Source organism: Falco rusticolus, chromosome 2, assembly GCF_015220075.1.
Source record: "Falco rusticolus isolate bFalRus1 chromosome 2, bFalRus1.pri, whole genome shotgun sequence".
Classification (NCBI taxonomy): domain Eukaryota; kingdom Metazoa; phylum Chordata; class Aves; order Falconiformes; family Falconidae; genus Falco; species Falco rusticolus.
Genome location: NC_051188.1, coordinates 53790429 through 53811056, shown reverse-complemented (window position 1 = coordinate 53811056; position 20628 = coordinate 53790429). Strand labels below are relative to the sequence as shown.

Genomic DNA, 20628 nt, shown 5'->3' with positions numbered 1-20628 from the left:
ACATTGGCAAACAAAAGAGAGAAGGAGAAGAAGAGGAAGGGGAAAAGAGAAAGCAGTAAAAAGAATTTTATGAAATTAAGCCTTTCACCTCTGCCACCAGTTCCTGTACAATATAGAAGTACAGAGGTAAACAATAAAATCTCAGGGTCTACAGATGATCTGCAATACCAGAATGTCTTATGAGCAATAGCCTTGAAAGTAATCAAATGAGATTTTAGTTATAAATTCTAAAAATAATATATAGTAATGAAAATAATTTCCTATCATTTGTGGTGCTCTGTAAACAGACACTTTTTTTATTATATTAGAAAAACTGTCTAAAATGTTTTTTAAATTATTACAGACATATCCTCTAAATTTCACTACTTCAATCCAGTTCCACAAAATCTACACCATGAATTTCACTCCTAAAATAGACCTATTCCATTTCCCCAGAATATTTGCAGGCTTATTTAGACAAAGGACAGCAAAATTAACGTATTTAGTAGCAACAACAAGAAAAACTGAAGAATATACTATTTTGGTATGACACAGATCACCAGCAGTTAAAAATGCAAAAACATTTTCTCAAAACCATTTGAGGGGTTTTCTTACAAATAACATCTAAGAACACTAAAAATGAAAAAAGGAATTTTCCACTTGCCTCACTTTTTATTTATGTATTTATTTTACAGACCTTTATGCCCAGAAACATCTCCTCTAGGTTCTTGAGAAATACTTCTTTCCCCTTACTTCTTCATTGCCCACAATTTCGAAATTATCTGAGCCAGGCGAGTGCTCTGTAGCAGTTGGCCACTACTGCCATGGGGAAAGCTGCATTTCATCCCACTGATTATGCTCTTTCCAACTAAAGGCTGTTTGTAGTGGGAGGGAATGGGGAGTAATGAAATCTACTGAAGATGAGAACCTGGTGGTGATAGAAGTGAAGGGGATGAGGGATGGTTCTGAATAGCATTTCCGGGAGACAAAGAAGTACCACCACAGGGGGTAATGCTTTCAGTTCTCACATTAGGTTAAGGTAATGCTTAAGGTGGAAAATTTTATACCTGGGGCATAAAGAGATGGGTAAACACAACTTACTACATGCAAGGGACCTAAAGAGTATGTTTAAAGGCCTGATGTGCAGGCTGGGCAGTTCAGAAAAATTTGAATAGTAATTTAGTAGGCAGACAAACTGGCAGAACACAAAGGACAGATCATTAAGCCATACGAACAAACTGAAAAGGTTAGTAATTCACAGCATATCAAGGAAAACTAGAACTCAGAATTTCAAAGGCACTATATCTTGTCCGTATTCTGGGCATTTCATACACAGCACTAGTGAAGTCTCAGCATCAAATAAAACATCCTAATGGGAAGCAGTAGTATCTTTCTTGAGAATAATAGTTAAAAAAAAAAAAAAAAAGAATACAACTATTTGAAATCTTTCCCAGAAAAGTCATAGAAAGTTGTTGTTTTTTCACATGGCCTTCAACTGAAAATTCTGGAATGTTCAAGAAAATGCAGGCTACTGCTATTGTGAAAATAATAATGAAAACACATAAAACGGGAATTATACTGACATGCAATTCATTATAAGATCGGGCTAAAATATGTAAATTTGTCAAAATTAGAAATCATCAGTTATTTCTTTTTTAAAACTGAATACAGAATAAAAAAACCCCAAAAGAATGGCTGAGGGAAAAAGGTTTTAAAAGAAACTATAATACAAACATCAAATAAAGAATTTAAATATTCACAGCTTCTTATTTGTCAATTTTTTTTATTATTAACATTTTCACTTACTTTTGTTCAAGAAATATATTAAATAGATTTTTGTTTCTGTTCAATCATTTATTTCTAGGTGAGGGGATTTTTTTCCTTCATGTTGAAAGACAGTATTCAGAAAAATTAGAAATTGAATTAAATAGGAAAACAGAAGGCGGCAGTGAAAAGTAGATGAAGTGAAAACAATCTTTTCAATTAAAAGTGTTATTTAAAGCAATAATTTTTTCTCTTTTAAAAACTTCCAAATAAAAGCTTCCTCAAAAAATTCCCCCAAAGTGTCATTTTTATTATTTGCTAAGTTTTCATACGCTGTCATTTCTTGATAAAACTTCTGTCCTGTAAATACTTCTAACTGAAGAGATGTCCCTCTATATAGGAATATGCAAATCTTTCTACTGATGCATATGAAAATTTTCTTACAACTGAAGTTTTTTGAGGTGACCTTTCCAGATATATGCCCTCAAGATATATCAAACTGAGTATAATATTAGGCTTAATTTTATTTAATTTTAGACGTGAAAAATACACATTTCTCTTTGTCTACATGCAAGAGAAAAGGACAGCTTAATCTGATCAGACCAGTGCCCTGGAACTGCTAAAGGAGACAAGTCTGTTCCTTGATTATTATGGCATGTTCTGGAAACAAGCTAAAGGGAGATGTCTGCACTTCACCAGCTAAATCCTAACTTTAGACTCTGACTTTAGCAACTTCCTCAAAAAACACTTCCTTAAAAGAGAGGAAAGAAAATCTAACATAGTAAGTGGTTTCTTGAAGGACCTGCACAAAATGCCAGAATAAGAAATATAAGCAATCACAAATGCAATCTTACTATTATACATAGTAACTAATTAATCCTTGGCAATCAAGGCTTTCACCAGTTCTTTGGGGATTTTTTTTCCCCACCATTCCAATGATATCTAGATAAACAATGCTACTTTTTTTGCATTGTGATACTGGTATTAGAATATCATGACTGGATGTTCCTAGCATTTTTCCAGCTATAGTCTGTAGCTACTGAACTCCTGATCGGAAATGCTTGAGATTTGAAAACCCTAGGTTCTTTTTGATCTTAGCCCCTTTGACTAAGTAAATGGAATTCTGTGCATGAACAAAATATGTGGACTGTCTCCTAAAGGCTCTTAAGCATTTTGTGGTTCATATTCTGGCTTACAAGGTTCAGTAAGTGCATATTCTTCACTGCAAACATATCAAGGATTCCAGAAGAAGCTGACTGCTCATTTGACTCTTAGCCATAGTGACCCATTTCATAATATTAATGGTTGAGAAAATAAGAAATATTCTTGAAATTCCTAGGTGACTCCAATATCTTTAGAGCTCTTAACCAGTCTTGCACAGAATGAGCCATATGTCTTCCTCATCACAGGCTTTATGTCTCCTTGACCATAACAGAGTTAACAAAACTAAAAAGACTTTTAAGGAAAGTGAAACAGTTAAAATAAAAAGGATAAATGAGAGCTAGCTGTTCAGATTGATCATTGTTAATCTGCTAGAAATGGAAAGGCAGTTAAAGAAACTACCTTGAGGAAGAAGTGTTCCAGCACTTCCACACCTGAGGAATTAGGCAAACAAATTTCTGAAAAAAAATTCTCTCTCTTTAATCTCAGAGGCTTATCACAAACAGAGAAGTCAATTGAATCAATCAGATACAGAAGTATATTAAGCCATTCATGCCCTCAGGCAGACAGACCCCCAGCAAGATGCAGTAGAGTTCCTAATGAACTGCATTTAGTACCCATCATACGTCTACATGATCACCTGCTTTTGGGGTAGGCACTAGATGAGTATGTAGTGCCTAAGTAACCCATAGACCTAAAAGAGAGTTAGTTGTTGAACTGAAGAATTTCAGAGAGATGAATGATAGATCCTCTTCATCCTCTTGCAGTCATCCTCTCCCTGGAAGAAAGGGTCCCTACAGGGACTAGACATAGGCTAACATGGTGGGCAAACAGTTCAGTGTGTGATGCCTAAATTACCTGGCTGTGGGGAACCCTTGAGTTGTCTAAATAAGATACCTAAAATTTGCTAGAGAGGAACAAGTATTAATGGTACATGTAGATTTTAGGGGGGGTGGGGGGGTGGGGAGAATGGTGGTGGTGTGTGTGAAGGAAGAAAGAAAAAGGGTCTGGAGACAACACTTCAGCTGTTAGGAACGAAACTGAAGACCAAGCCCTCCACAGTAGCATTTACTGACATACTTTCAGTACCAGACATGGGGCCAAAACTTGAAGCAGAGAGGCAAAGCTTTAATCTACAATTGAAGAAAGAACGCCAGTCAAAACCATTCAGATTAATCAGGAACAGGAGACACTTCAGAAATTAAGGGAGCTGTTACAGGAGGGACTAACTGCAGCTGAACTGTGAGGGAACCAGATGGCTGGCACTTCAAACAAGGCTTCGTAAAGATTGTAAAGGAATTCTGAAACAGAAGAATGGGGAAAAGCTGACAGCTACAAAAAAGTATGTACTAGATACAACGTGTTGAACTGTGGCACAGAGGTGCAGAGGTTTAGAGAAGGACCTCTGGTGATGGATAAGACAGATAGTAATAGTTAAATGGAAAGTGAAGAACAGATGGAATGGATCAAATTACTATAATAAATAAAATCACTTCCTGAAGTTCTTCCATGACACTATTGAATGTCACGCTCCAGGGTTATGATGATATCGAACTGTTTAAAATCAGTATGAGTCTTACTTAGAAAGCAGATTCTTACATCTCTGCATATTACAAGGGAGTTAAATCACGCCATGAAGAAATACAGAAAGTAATGATGGCTAGTGTTATGAACCGCAGCCTTACTGTCATACAGGTCTGCTACAGAAGTTTGCATATTCTTACTAAAAAAAGTAATATTGTTCTATTTATTGACATATTGTGCTGCAATTTTGTGTTTGCACAGATCTGTGTGCTTTGACATTAAAGCTCAAAGAGAACAAATTTAACATAGACCTGAGTAAATAGTTATGTTGCAAGGCAGAGTCAGGGCAAAGTAGCTAGAGTTAAGAAGGAAATTACCATTTAAACTGTAACAGAATTTGAACTTTGTAACCTCTTTCAAACTTATCACTATGGTTTTATCACAGTCATTCATTATTTGCACTTCAAAATGCCTCCCTATCTCTCACCACAATCAAAGCAAATTTTTCAGAGGCTAAAATACACTTTTTCTCCTGCTTTCCTGTATGAATAGTTACTAGCTAACGGTAAGACTTTAATTCAGATATTTAAAAGTAGTTCTTCCTGTTAACAGTCGTGACTGACTGAGAAGCAACATCTCTGTGTTCAAGCTGAGCTGTCACTGTTACAGACCTGCATACCAACGGGAAACAGAAGGGCAGAAAACCCTTAAAAGAAATGTGTAAGACAGTTGAATATTTTACGGAGTGAGGTGAAAACCCTGGGATTCTTTAAGAAGGTGAGAAAAGGAACTGGGGAGAGTCAGGAAACAAAACCAAGAAGTTGGTAAGGGGAGACTGGATCTGGGAAAATAGTCCTTTAAGGAATATGGGAGAAGGGTAGGACATTCCTCTCTTCACTGCAAATATACATCCCATCCAACAGGCAGAGAAGAAAAGACATTTACCTAAAATTAACTTAGCAAGTCTATCAGTAAAAGTCTTTAGTTCCCAAAAAATATATTTTATGATTTGCACAGCCAGGATTTACAACCAGTTTACTGATGGGCAGATTTATGTGGTAATTACATGTCAAGTAACACTAGATATGGATAGCGATTACTTATAACAATTTTGCTTAATTGAAGTAACATGCAAGTTAGAACAAGAAAAGCTTCTAATCAGAATGGTGACCATACATGAAAAACTAGGGTCTATATATTGTGTTTAAGAAATGATAGATAACAGGATTGTTTTAGGGCTCTTTACACATCCAGTTCATTGTTTGTTGTTTGGATTTTTTCTCCTACAGCTGTTCCATGTCAGTGCAGTGAGGCAGACTATAGATCAGGCTGAACTAGCCCCCAAGATAAAAAAAGCCCAGGGAAAAGAGGAAGCAGAGGTGCCTCATCAATGTCCCGCTACCAGAACAGCACTTCCTACAATTACCACAAGCTCCTGGGTAGGAAGGAAAAAGAGGTATCTCCATTTTCTCTACAAAGCATAACCTACAGGGATGGAGATAATTAACTTTGCAAACAACTTAGGGTGGGTCCTTGACAGTAGAATGTCTAGATCTTCCCAAAAACTTACATCTGTCTGCTTTTAAAGCTAAGGCCCACAAGAAACAGAGAAGGGTTAAGAAGGGCAAGAGACAGGAAAATTTATGAGCATTAAGAAACTGGTAAGTATGCTGGTTTTAAGCCAACAAATAATATTACTCTTAGGATGTAAAGTCTTGGAAAGTCATTTAAAGAAATGACTGCATTAAAGTAAATTTAAATGAGAGTGCACCATCTGTTTAATAAAGTAGATCAAGATTGGTCTGATTACATATTAAAGACAAAATCTGAAAAAGATTTTTCAAAAGTAGTAACTAATCTGCCTTGTAAAGAGATACATAAATGTTTATTCAATCATATTACTGTCAAAGTTATGATTTGTTATATATGCAATGAATCTTGACAAGTTTTCTTCTATGAATGCATTTTGTTATTACGTGCTTATTTAAGAAGGAATTTAGAATCAGGCTTTTTTTGTGGTTTTGTCTGGGTTGGTTTTTTTTTAGTCAGTTAAATACAGAGCAGTGTAATATTTTTCTTTCTGGAAGAACCTAACAACCAACCATACTCTGCCAGGACATATTTGTATTTGCTTGTATTATCTCTTGAAACAAAACCTAAATTAACAATTGCATAGCACAGCCTGTTTCTGACATTTCTCTTTAATACATAGTGCTGAACAGTTTTGCTGAGGTTTCATGTTAATTACATACTTCCCCTTTGGTTCTGATTCTTCAACCATTTGCTGGCTGACTCCCTCAAGACAACACCAGGGTTTTGCTGAGCAAAATTTGTGCCCTTAAAATATATAGTACAGTTTCAGATATGGTTTGTGTTATCCACATTGATTTCAAATGCACACTACAGGAGTAAAAAGCAGTTTAATCCACCATATTACACTGCTGTTTTCTACAATTTCATACACTTACAGAGAGCAGAAGACTAAGCAGATGAGTTCTTTAAGCAACAGACAGTCCTCATAGACGACACAGAACCTCTGTTTAAAAGACTTCCGAGCAACACTTTGTTTTCCAGACCGCTATTTCTTGTGCCTGCAGAATGCATTGCTTATTGTACAAACTGACAAGGAGAACAAATTATGATGACACCTGCAGCAAATGCCTTGCTGCGGGTTGCTGTCCACAGGCCACTGACTCGGAGGATTTCCCAGGACTGAGACTGAAAGGAAACAGCCTGTCTCAAATAGGAAACATTCAATATGTTCAAAAAGGATATAGCACTTTTCAAGCCAGAGATTCTGCAGACATCAACTTTTTGTCTGGGCAGTTAACCGCACACCACTGAAATACTGCTGCATTTCCTTTTTACAGTGTTTTGTACTACTGTGGTACTTGTTTTGGTTTAGACATCATAGTTTAGCACAGTGAGCACTGCACGTATTCTAAGAAATGGTCTTATGATCACTGGTGATAAAGTAGCCTGTTTCCTTAATGCTTTGTGGTTTGTAGTTTATGACAACCTGTTTTCATGGCCATAGCATTTATGACGACTGTACCCACATGTATTACCTGTTATCAAGTATGAGATCACACTGTATCATCACAGAATACTTTGGGTTGGAAGGGACTTTTTAAAGGTCACCTTTTACGACCCCCAACCGCCCAGTAGTTTTTTCCTCAATTGGACTGACAAGAGGCAATGCATTTCCATTTTATCAGCACTTCAAGAAATCTGATTAGTTTTGAATTAATCTCTGCTGCTGTACAGAATCCACACCAAGTACACTAACATGGGGAATGCACCAATCAGCCAGTGCTAATATAGAAATGTACATACAGTACAGTCACCTTTCTCATTCCCTTGAGATACCAGCTTAGAGGAACTGCTCATTCAGTAATTTCGATAGCACTGGTGAGACCAGTACTACAAGACCACCTAAATGACACTTAGATATTAATGGTACCTACTTTAATTCCAGTTACTGCTGCACTCTTTTTTTCCCTTTTAATGTGTTTGCTTGCATACAAAGGTTTTTGTTAATGTCTTTATGATATTGACACTCTATATCTGTCATTAATTAGAACTAACAGGAACAGTAAGCTGCTTCTCCAATTTTTGTTGATAACTTCCATCCTAATGTGATGTTTAGTTGCCGAGCCTCTACACAGAATAGGCCATCACTGAAGCCAACTATGGGATGGGTTTGTGGTACGTATCAGATTTCATAAATTAGAACCTCTAATTTGATTTTCACTCCTGACTAGAAAGTCGATTTCCTGCTTTGCTTAACTTTCGGAGTTTCATTTGATATCAGTCTACAGTTCTCTTCCTTTTTTACCAAATATGTTGTTCCAAGCATGCCATTTTGGGAATATTCCTCTTTTATTAATGTAGCAAGCAGAAGTAGGTATTATAATGGTGTACGGGGCACAGGTGGCCTGGCACTGGTGGGGCAGGGGCTGCAGGGGGTGATGGAGGCTTGGGGAAGGTGTATTTAAGGAAGGGTGAAAAACACTGGTCAGAAGCTGTGAAAGACAGCAGTGAGAAAAACACAAGAGAAACAGCCCTGCAGACACCAGGTACGGAGAAGAAGAGGGAGGCAGGGCTCCCTGCACTGGAGCAGAGATTCCCCTGCAGCCCACGGTGAAGACCGTGGTGACACAGGTTGTCCCCCTGCAGCCCATGGAGACCACAGTGGCGTAGATACCCACGCTGCAGTCCATGGAGGGCCCCACGCTGCAGCAGGTGGGTCTGCCCATGGCAACGCAGGCTCCTGGCAGGGACGGTGGCTGGTGGAGGCCCACACAGAAGCAGCCTGTTTCTGAAAGACTGCAGCCCATGGGAGGGGCCCATGCTGGAGCAGGGGAAAAGCATGAGGAGTACAGAGCGGCAGAGATGAAGTGTTACGGACTGACCACAGACTCCCTTCCCCATCCCCCTGCACCACGCAGGGTGCAGAGGTAGAAGAGCCAGGAATGAAGGAGTGAAGTTGAGCCTGGGAAGAAGTGGGGGGGGGGGGCTGAGGGAGAGGTGTTTCTAGTTCTTATATTTGTTTCTCAGAATCCTACTCTACTTTTAATTGCAAGACATTCAATTAACTTTCCCTCATTTGAATCTGTTTTGCCTGTGACAGTAATAGGTAAGCCATCTCCAAGTCTTTCTCTGCACTGATGAGTTTTTTCATCTTATGAGCCCTGGCCCTGTCCTGTTGAGGAGGGGGAGTGAGAGAGCAGCTCGGTGGGCATCTGGCAGCCAGCCAAAGTCAAACAACCACAAATTTTATTTGCTTGGATGCAAATAACAACCTCAATTAAGGCAACTTCCTCCGGAATCACTTCTGTTAATTTATTGGCCAAATCTGGAAAAACAGTTCAAAAGTAAAGACTGATTGAATTCTTATACTTAAACTCTCTTCATATGATGAACCAACCTTTTTAAGAGTAATCAAGCTTATTCAAAGTTGTATATAACATATTTGAAAAACAAACCAGGTTAATATTTCAGAAGACATTTAGGATAACAATATTTTATAGCAAACTGCATCACACTGCAAAATACGTTATGTAAAGAAACTAACTAAATAATGGTTCTACTGCTGTATAAGAGCAGCACAAGCCAGTACAACTACGACTTGATACTCAGATATTCCCTTTCCACAATATTGGGCATGTATGTATTCCAGCGTAGTTAGCAGATTGTAGCTGAATGAGCTAGGGCAGTCCCAACACTTCTTAGTTTATGTAAGATTCACTGTACTGTATTGAAGTCTAATCAGATTATTACTGATATTCTTACTATTTTTAATGTGAAAAATACCAGTAAATACCTACTAATAGGATATGTCCTTCCAGTTTTATTTTCTATTATGGGCACATCACTTGCATCATTGTCAACCTGACCCGTGAATGTAAAAAGAATGAATAATGTTGTTTGTACTGCAAATATCTGAGGCTTGTATGCATCTCTACAAAGTCCAATTATTGTTCCACATGAGAAAAAAAGGATGTGGTTCTTCAATCATAAGAAAGTCTCTCTACATAAATCCAGATCCCATTAGGCAGGACATTTGCGAGTTGAATTCTTGAACTTATTTCTAGTTGATTATACACTAAGTGGTATGGTTGCCATTGCACAATTGATTGTCTAAATGAGAAGGCCAACAGCAAAAGTAATCTGCAATGCTGCTGCCTAAAACAATCCTCTATTGAAAGTATTCAAAGACAAGCCAATTGTTAAACTGGCGTTCAAAGTTAAGCACATTTCCTATACCACTTTTCTTCTCCCTCCTCACAGAAATCACAGAGGTTAAATAAATTGTTATCCAATTAAATTACTAAATCAGGTATTGACAGTTTTCTCTCCCTCTAATAAAACTGAAATAGACAATAAATTTAAGGAAATGTTTGCCTTTTTTTAATAGCAACAAGAAGCACACATGCCCTAAAAAAATCCCAAGATATTTTGAATGGGAGATTATCCCAAACCAGGTAGCTAGCTAAAAACCTGGTAATGTATCCACTGTCAGATATTATGCAATATGTCACATCCACTTAACAACTAATGGGGTACTACATCACTGCAAAAAGAAGGGATTTTCTATTCTATGATGAAAGTATAGAAGAAAACAAAAATGTCTAGCCTTCACAAACTGACCCCTATGCCTCTGTGGAGCCACCAAAGTTAATGAGAAGTTGAGTGAATACTGTTGTGACTGCTGTATCAGAGCCCTGAAACCCTCGTGAACTCTCTACTTTGTCTCCATTACATATCAATATATATATTCTTTTCCTTTTCTAAGTTGTGATTAAGAATTAAGGGCATCAGAAGCTCATTTTCATTTTCTGAATTGCTACTGCTTCCATGGGGTAGTGGGATAAAACTGCTTGTTTTCTTTAAGATCTATAGCCAAAATTGTGGGAAGTTTGAAAGAAAGTATTAAAAAATAAGATAAAAATCAATTTTCAAGAGAGTGAAGGAGCATAAATGATATATTATAAATATGAAAAAATAATTTCCTTTCCACAGTTTAGCAAACAGTAAAGTAGATAAGAATTTCTAAAGTAAGCATCACAAAATCTGTGTCCCAGATCATACTGTTTGCCATAGCTATAACTCTTACAAAATCTCAAATCTCTCCTTCACTTAATATTGTACTTAAAAATGAGAAGACAGAACAATGTTCCCGTTTTGCTAAGGAACCCTAACACAAGCAGGTTTTACCATCTATAGCAGCAAGCAATTTAGGTGCAAAATAGGCTTTTGTAGAGAGCATCTGCCCCATAATGAATATTTCAGTTAGTGTCACTATTCACCTAAGTAGCTAGAAAACACTGTCTTATTTTCTGTGCCACTGTTGTCTGCACTAAAATGATACAAACTGACAGTATCTCCCTGTTGCATCAATGTGTATGTTTTCTCACTGTGTAATGTGCAGTGCTTTATAAGCAATGGAAGATAAAAAATAGCAAAGATATAAATGTTAGGGATTTTTTTACTTAGTTCATCATTTAGTTTTACACATATTTGAACCTTAAACTTAGTTTCGTACAACATACACTCTTTCCCTTTTGTTATTCACATCAAGAGAGATCAAAAGCTTTTCATTTAAGCACAAATCCTATTTTAAAAGGTAGAACACAAAAATGAGGATCATCTGTGCTAAATGAATGGGACTCTGATTAGCCTTCAATAATTTTGGTAGAGCTAGTTAGTGAAAAATAAAACAAACCAGGAAAAAAGATCATTTGATTTTTATTTAAATTACTGACAAAAAGAACTATCTGGCTGGTGACCTGTTTTCAATTTACCTCCTAGGCATGTGAACACTGGGAGACACATGGGCTCAACTTCATGCCCTCCTAATCACTTTTGCCTTCTCTTCCTTCCCTGTAAATCATATCTAGTTTTGAGTTTACACACAATTTTCCAGGACATACAGTCATCCCAGAATGTTCATATAACTTTTAGTGTTTTGACTTACAAATGCCAAAACACCACCTTTGATAGCAACAAAAAGGGCATATACTTTCATTATTATCACAGAACTGTGAAGAAAACCTTTTCACTCTCAAGAGAAACAAAGCATCAGCGATCCTGCACTCTGAAGTGTATTTGGGGGGTTGGAAGTTGAACTGTATTTTAAAAGGAGGAGGACAAAACTCAGAAAATACTTACCATCTCACTTCTAGGTGATTAATACCTTTACAGAAATTATGCCAATGTCTTACATGCAATGGTAATACTCAAGTACTCTTGGGTACCAGCTAGCAGTCAGAAGGAGCTCATGTCAATACAGTGTGATAAACCAGCTCCCCGCAGATGTGCCAAAAGACAGGAACAGCTCACACAATGCACATGAAATAGGCTTCTCTGTCAAGTAGGAATATCCTAATACGACACGTCACCCTAATACTCTGCTATCATGTCTTGCCAAAGACAGAATTTGTCCAAGGGTTTGATTTCAAAAAGCCAGTAACATTGTATTAATTCCAGAAGTGAAGCAAGAGGAGCCAACACATCAAATATAAAAGGGAGAGCCAACAAATCACTGGGGGGGAAATTAACATAATCAAGATACTGAGCTATTCTGTACCTGCAGGATTGTTCTAACTTCAGAAAAAAAAAAACCCTAAAAAGTGAAAAAGGCAGTAAAAATGAAATCTAAAGCAAAATTAACATTCAGACATGCATTTCTAATATGAAAAACCAAACAAAAGAAAACTTGTGAGGCAGCCTTTCCTATTGCAACAAAAATAATAAATAGGCAGTTCAGGAGCAAACACAGCTGAAAGCAATTCTACCACCACTGAATGTTGAACGGCTGTTGCTCAAAGTGCACTGAAATTTTACTTCCCAATTAACTCTATGGGATACTTGTTATTGAATGGTGCAAAGTGCAGGATACAATATATCAACTAAAAAAACATTTAAGAGGAGAAAGGAAAAAAAAATGTTTTGAAAGTGAGTCTCCATGAGTGTGTTACTGAACAGTGTATCAAACTGAGGCCCTAAGAATCTGTGACTGTTAAAACTCTGTACTCTTGAGAATTCTCTCATCCCATGACCAAGAATTGCATTTCAGTCATCAACAGAGTCATCAGAATGTATAATTCATTAAATTTATACAGCAGTTTGAACTATTCTAAGAGGCAGAGGGATTTTAACTATTAGATGATTATCGTAACACTAAAGAAGGCACAAGCTTGATATCTGTGATCAAAGGGAAGCACAACTGCAAGTGCCACATCTTGCATATGAATAATTTAAAAACATGATTCTTAGTATGTGCAGATGAGGACTCAGGTAATATATTTCATCACTATTTCCAGTATGTACTCGGACAGCTCTTACAAAAACACGTATTAATTTGCCCATGCAGCGGTACATTGATAAAAGCTTTAAAAAACACAGCTGGGAAGTTTCGTTGTTAGTATGCCAAATCAGTGTAAAAACAAAACCTTATCTCATCTCACAATTTTTGTAACCTTTTTGAGTCATGTAAATGGGCAAATGATAGCATGGTAAAACACAGTGCTTACCAGGCCATAATAATGATGAGTAAAGGAAAAATTGGACTGTGACCTACATTTAATGTCTTATGAAGTAGTGGGCTCTATTCACTTAAAAGATGCAGGCAACCCTTTTATTAGTGACAATTTTCAGCCCTTTGTGGAGAAAGTAAATATTATTCCATGTATACCAGCTAGCAGTTGAGTGCTATAGCAGCATAAGATGGAATCCCTTCCAAGTAAGTTCAGGCACATGTTTTGTAGCACCTAGAAATAGGAAATAATTTATCCTAATAGAAGCAATTAAATTTCTGGTATACTCAATAGAGTGGCACGTGCCTCTGGAGATCTCCACAGGGAGATTTGGTCTGCCTAGACAGACAGACAGACAGAAGGGTATTTTCTATTATGGCAGGATTTCCTAAAATCAGGAAGTCTTTATTTCACCTTTAAATATGAGCTCCAAGTAATGTCTATTATTTCCAAAAGCAGTGTCTTTGTGAGATTGTCTTCTGAAAGAAATACATTGAAATGACCAAGGTCCAGTTGCCTGTAATCGCAGCACCAAAATATCATACTTACTTCATAACCTCAGTATTTGCACTTGCAGGAAAGACAAATGAATTATGTATTTAAATTATTGGGGAAGAAAGAAAAATAATTACCATTATTATTGCTGCCATATGCAACTGACTTCGCTTATCATGATTGCCTATTAGAGTGATAGTTGCAGATTGCAGTTCATAAGAGAATATGCACTGAACCCATCATTTGCCTACCGTGAAGATAAATGAATGAAGACGAGCCCATAATTTAAAACTCTCCAAAACACCAGTCTTTACAAGTAAGGATTTTTACAAAAGAAGGTGACTTTGTCAAGCCATTTTCAGCACTGACTGGTTCAGCAGAATTCGTGTTAGTTCTTCTTATTGCACTTTGTTGCTGTGAATACAAACCTGTGGAGACCAGAGCACAGATTATAGTAGTCAGAGTCCAATAAAATCAAAAAGTTTTATTGATTTTTGGTAAATCCATTATTTAAGAAAAAAAAGGATTACTGTGAGGCTTTCACAAAGAAGGGTCCAGAAACCACAGCCTGCTGGAAAGAGATATTGTCACTTATGCAACAATTTTAATTTCATTGGTTTAAAGTTTTTAACAGAATAGAACCTAGAAAACAGTGCATGTTTAAGTATTGCACATTTACATACTAAAGCTGATTCTTTGCTTGGGATTTTCACGGACTTGTATATCTATCTTGCAAGAAAAGAGGAGATACTAGGAAACATCTCTTCTGCATGCAGGGCAGAATGGTCTTTGATCTGTTTTCTTATGTATGTATACATTAAAGATGAGCAGGAAGGGATCTTTAAGATATCTGTTCTTTCCCTATTTGATAATGTTTAGCAATTTGTACAGTAAGTATGTACAGTCTGATATTCTGTCACCTCACTGGATGCTCCCTTAAATGGGCCTTCCCTTTACATCTCAGAATATTCACTTCCTTCTTGCCCTCATGCTGGGGTTTTTGAAAGAAAAAAGTGAAATGTAGTGTACTTGGTGAGAAAAGGGGTCATCTGCTTTGACGACAAGAAGCAAACAAGGTTTCAGAAAACAATGAAGCTTTCTAACTGAGTTTTTCTACCCTGGATTTACCAGAGAGAATTACTTTTTTCTGGCTGGCAGGACAAAATGTAATCATCTGATTATTTCAATCATCTGACTTAAATTATGTATCCTAAATGCAAAACCAGTCATCCTCTCCAAATTAGTCCTTCTATAGTTTAATAATAATTTTTAACCATTAGAAAATAATATGTAATAAAATGAGATTTTTTTAAGAGTTCCCCAAATGCATGTGTATGTGTATATAAATGTTTATATATGCTAAATATTTCTCCTTAGAAAATGATACATTTCTAGTTTGCACATTCAAACTGACAACCTCTCGGAAAGGGCTCAGAAACATGACATGAGTGAAATTCTTCAGACCGGACACATAACTGCAAGTGTCTACAGTGTAAGGCCCACATGTGAGCAATGTACCCAAACTCCTTTTATATTATGCAAGACTAAAGAACTAGTCTTCTTATCCTGAAGCCTACATTTACATATGGCCAAATGAACAACTCTCTGAGGTCCACTGATTAAATCTACATACAAGAAAGCTTAAACACCTAAATGCAGATGTCTGATCAAAGAATTGAACTCCACCCCTGCTGCAGATAAACACCACAGGTTATCACTGATGAAATTACACTTTCAGCGCATTTCACCATTTTTACTGTGAAAAGTACCAGAAGCAAAGCTTCTGTCTCTTTGCCGCATATTGATATTTACAAATTGCTAGAGACTGTTCAGTCCTGAAGACCTTGGCTCCATGACCATTTACCACTGATATACAGAGCTCCAACTGTGGTTGAGAAGGAAGGACCGTATCTTATCATGACATCGTGAGACAGAGAAATGCTGCTTTGATGTCCTGTATCTTGAAATATTCCAAAACTGATGTGAAAAGTCATATAAACCTGAATTACCACTCATTTCCTTTCTCCTAATACAGAGTAAATAACTACGTACAAAACACAACTAAATAACAAAAAAGTACTTGTTTAGCACGCACGGGTTTGGCAACATGGAATTAAAATAAAAAAATATATAGTTGTCTCCATGAATAGCAAGTTATATATCAACCTGCCAATCTGTGTCACCTTAAGTTAAATTAAAGTATATAAACTTTTACAGATTTCAGGAATGATTAGTTCTGGAAAACAGGACAAATATGTGGGTTTTTTTCTACTAGATTAGCTATTTGAACTTTTGCAGTGCAATAATACTGTTTGGATAGAGTGCCAGACTTCAGTATGACGCCATCTACCTCTGACAATCCATTAAGTTCCCCTTTAATCTGTTCATCGTAAGCTTAATATGTGATTCTTCCTTTTCATATCACAAAGGACAAAAAGGTGATCTTTTGTATTTGAATCTCTAATTTACACTCCCCGTCCTCCTTTCCGAAGCAGTAAATGGTAAAGAAGAAAGCTTTTTCTGCAGTTTCTTCAGCTCTTTTATCTGAGGAAAAGCGGATATATGTTGGGTCTCTAAGGAATTTGATTCTTTCTTTATCCTCCAACCCTATTTCCATACTTTGAGCTGCAAGAAAGGAAAATATCCCATAGAAATATAACATATTTGGAAGATAGTAAGACTTGCAGTATGTAAATTATACGTCCTTCTCCCCCAAGACCCACTCTAGTCTTTTGGGACAAGGGCAAATAAGCTCTCAAAATGAAATACCTTATAATGGAATTGTTCTATTCCACTCTTTTAGATCCTCACTCAATGAGGAAACAACACAACTTCTAGTCTCTAGAGGAAAACAACACAATAAACTATACAGTGCAGATCTAATATCAAAGGAGGAGGGCATTCCTGATAGATGAAAGACCTTGAGACTTACCCAAGTAATATTTGCAATGTTTTTCCTTGCAGTGTAATTAATTAAGACATAGTATCTCTTTGGATGGAAAATCGTATTAATTTTCTCACCACTGTATTCACCATTTTAATGAAGAAAAAGAGACAAAAGCATACTGAAGCTGGAGGGCTACAAAAGATACTTATTTTAAGGAGGAAGGAATAATGATTGCCTTTGAGCTTCAATCTGGATGCCACTTCTCCCAGAAAACAACCCTACTGACAGAAAAGCTTTTTTTCTGGGGTTTTTTTTTGTTATGTTTTGGTTTTTGGGTTTTTTTTTTATTTCACCACTCTTTCCTTGGCTGTCAGAGAGGAGTTATTTTTCACAAATAGAGAAATAAGACTGAGAGAGTTTACCATGAAGCTATCGGTAATATTTCAACTCCAGAAACCGTTTGGGAAACTATTTAAAAGCTGCCAAGAAGATGGAAAAACAAAATTAAAGCAAGTCCTTAGATGGAACGAAATGCACTAGGCAAGGAAAAGCCGTCTAATACTCATGTTTGGGGAATAAGGTAGAGAAGGGAAGTAGAGACCATAAAGTTGTCAAGCTCGCATGCTCTAAGTAGCCTCTACTTTTACCAGTGCAGATGACAGGATACTGAGTTAGATGGGTCACTGACAAGAAATGCCAGTAGAAATATCTTATCACTGAGTCTTTGTACCAGAATGGAAACTTATATTTTTCAACTGAAATATAGAGTTGTCAGCAAAATAATGGTTGGTTTCAACAGAACCAGGTTTTTCTCCCACAGTTCTAGCTATCTGTGCATATAGATACAGCATGTAATAAAATATACCTGTAATCCTTTAAATGTATTACAATACTACGATTATGCATAAACATACTGAAAATTGAATGCCTTGTAAACCTTAAATTAGTAACACAGATAGGTATATCAGGTAATGAGCACCAACTCCTTTAGCAAGCATGGTACTACTCTTCAAACTTCCCAGGTCTTCTATGTGGTATCTAAGCAGAAAACCTCACAGCAAGACTAGTTAAGAAAGAACCTAGATTTAGTAAAGTGGGAAGAGGGAAATTATGTTTTATTGTTTTTTAAACATATGCACCCAGCTAAGATCCCTAAATTATACTGTTTGTGCTTCTGTACATTTACTGTAATGCTGAGCTGTAGTACTAACAGGTACCGATAGCCCAGGTGGCAAAGTCTGACTTCCTACGCTCATCAACCATATGCGAAACTTTTAACGAAATAATTCTTAATAATTGAAGGGAGAAAGAAGAGCAAGTAGTGTTTTGCTGTTGATGTGCACTGAGCAGTAACTTGAATTAACAATTAATCTTTAATGTACAGTAAACTAATAAAGTAACTTAAAATTTCATTACTAGACTTGTCTTTAGTACTGTTCTACATCTATATGTAAAAGCAACTTACCTGAATAACATGTTTCAGCTTGTCAATAATTTGACTTATTACAGGATCTGTTCCCTTCACTTTTACTTCTGGATTTGCAGACTGAGCTTTGATTCCACTGCCAACGACACGATGAGTATAGCTAGTTTAATACATAAACACATACACAAAAATGGTTTAGTAAGTTATTCTGCTCTCAGAGGGTCATCTTCCAGTTTGTATCAACACTTATGGCACCAAAATTCCACTTTAATGAGAGACATTAATTTCATGCACATATTTTTCACAGAAAAGAAATACAGCATAATAGAATTACTACATTCCACAGAGCTGTATGATTTATTATAGCTTTAATTTTACTACAAACTTCAACAAGAAAAATGTTATCTACATTCTGAAGGAAGAAACATTCAGCCCTATGATGTTTTTTTGTGTGTGCAAAGACTGTCCTCAGTTTTTCTTTTGCTAAATATAACTACATGGTGGTTGCCTAAATGTATGACATTTCAGATTTTTACAACAAACTCCAGATTGTATACACACTGTATGTTCAGAACTACACCTGAAGTTTTGTAGTGCTTTTGCGAACACAGATACAGATAAAATATTTATTGCAGGACAACAGCCAAATTAAGCATAAATTATTTAGAATTACATAACTGATATAAGTAGAGTAGGCCAAAATTTACTTAGTAGCTAGATATGTGAAAAAGAAACAATAGAAACTTGATATAGGTTCATTCAAGAAAGAACTGCTGTGAACATTATTTCTAATGCATCAAAACACAAGATACAGAGACCAAAATTAACCACCTAGCAGAATTCTGTGGCTTATTAAGATACAATTCTTCATTCAACTTCCCATGTTATATGTAATACTCAAGTTAGCCAAGAAAATCTGAGTATCTACCTTCTCATCACAGATACTGTGCACTATGCAAATACCCTCCATATGTTATGTTTTGTCTGCATACCCTAAAGAGGATAGCTCTATATATCTCTGTCTCAAAAATATTTTGCCAGCTGTTAGGCTGTAAGAAAAATAATGGACAGAACCCTACCAGGAATGGTGAGAAGTGGTGACTAAATTCCTGCCTGTTAGACCTGTATATGAGCATACACAACACAGCCTATTCAAATTTTGCAGAATCTGTTTTACGAAAAAATATTGCAGGTCCTCTTAGCTCTGCAGAAAACCTTCTATGTATGCTACACAGTGAATACTGTTTATTAAAACAAGGTTGCCACATAGCAACAATATTTTGTCTTTGATCTTTGCTTAAATATCACCTTAAGTGAGGTTGAAGATATTCCTAAGGAAGCATACACAGACCAGATACCATTCTTAAAATGACATTGGCTATGCTCATACATATAAATTAACCTTGTCATACAAAATGACAACAAGTTTTCTACAGGTCCCAGAGAGCATGATTTGCCTTCTATATGTGTGACAAAAACTAGTAGCTCCTTTAGGCATTACACAAAGACACTTTTTGGACTACATGTTCTGCAAAATGCTGCAAAAGTGAACTAATTCTAAGGCCCAGCCACGTTCTCCTAGACTTTCAAGGTATCAAGATCCAGCATTGCTTGTCCTTTAAAGCATTCAGTTTTACACAGTAAATACTAAAATTCTAGACCTTCTACATACAGCTTTTCACGGGCTATTTAGGACAAGTGTACTATATTTCTTTTGCAAGCAATCAAGTTCACTAAAACAGATATAAAATTTAAAATCAATTATGTATCAAGATACCACAGCAATCATCTCCTAGGATTAGTCACATGTTAAAGATTCTACTTTATTCATTCTTCATTTGAGAAAATAGTCAGCTATATCCAATATTCAGGACACTGTATCAGCTAAAGGTAAATACTAAAAATAATAAGCTCATTACTAAACACCATTATGGAACCCTTTACTGATTCACTAGCCATACTATTACTTGTAATGGATGTTAATGCTGCACAATCAGGACAGCAAGGCTTAATGTACTTAATGTAGTTCACTGGAACATGGTAGTTGAAATGAGTTTTAAAAAAATCCTCACAGCACTGTTTAACACCTTGAGAATATGAATGGTTCATATTCTTCACAAAGTGGTATTTTGGTTTATAGCCGACAGCTTTTTGTGCTGCCTTGCACTGACAGGGCAATTTGCCAGCTTGTAGTGATGGGGTAATGCTTCTTATAGGGGCGTGTACAAAATCTGCAGCCTGCTTGCTAGACCTGGGGAAACGTTTAACACAGTAATTTGAGTAGGGTCAACAAATCTTCTGTTAGCTTCTTTCTAAGGATAACCCCCCTGCCCCAAACCCAAAAACCTTCT

The 20628-nt window shown here is 36.6% G+C and overlaps 1 protein-coding gene across 1 annotated transcript in view; it reads right to left on the bottom strand.

Moving 5' to 3' along the window:
* The window catches only part of GPC5 (glypican 5), a 710635-nt gene that overhangs the window by 450461 nt on the left and 239546 nt on the right, over positions 1-20628 (bottom strand). Inside the window, exon 7 of the mRNA XM_037377909.1 lies at positions 18317-18437. Within this exon, the coding sequence (XP_037233806.1) occupies positions 18317-18437 (121 nt within the window). The remainder of the gene's footprint in view (positions 1-18316; positions 18438-20628) is intronic.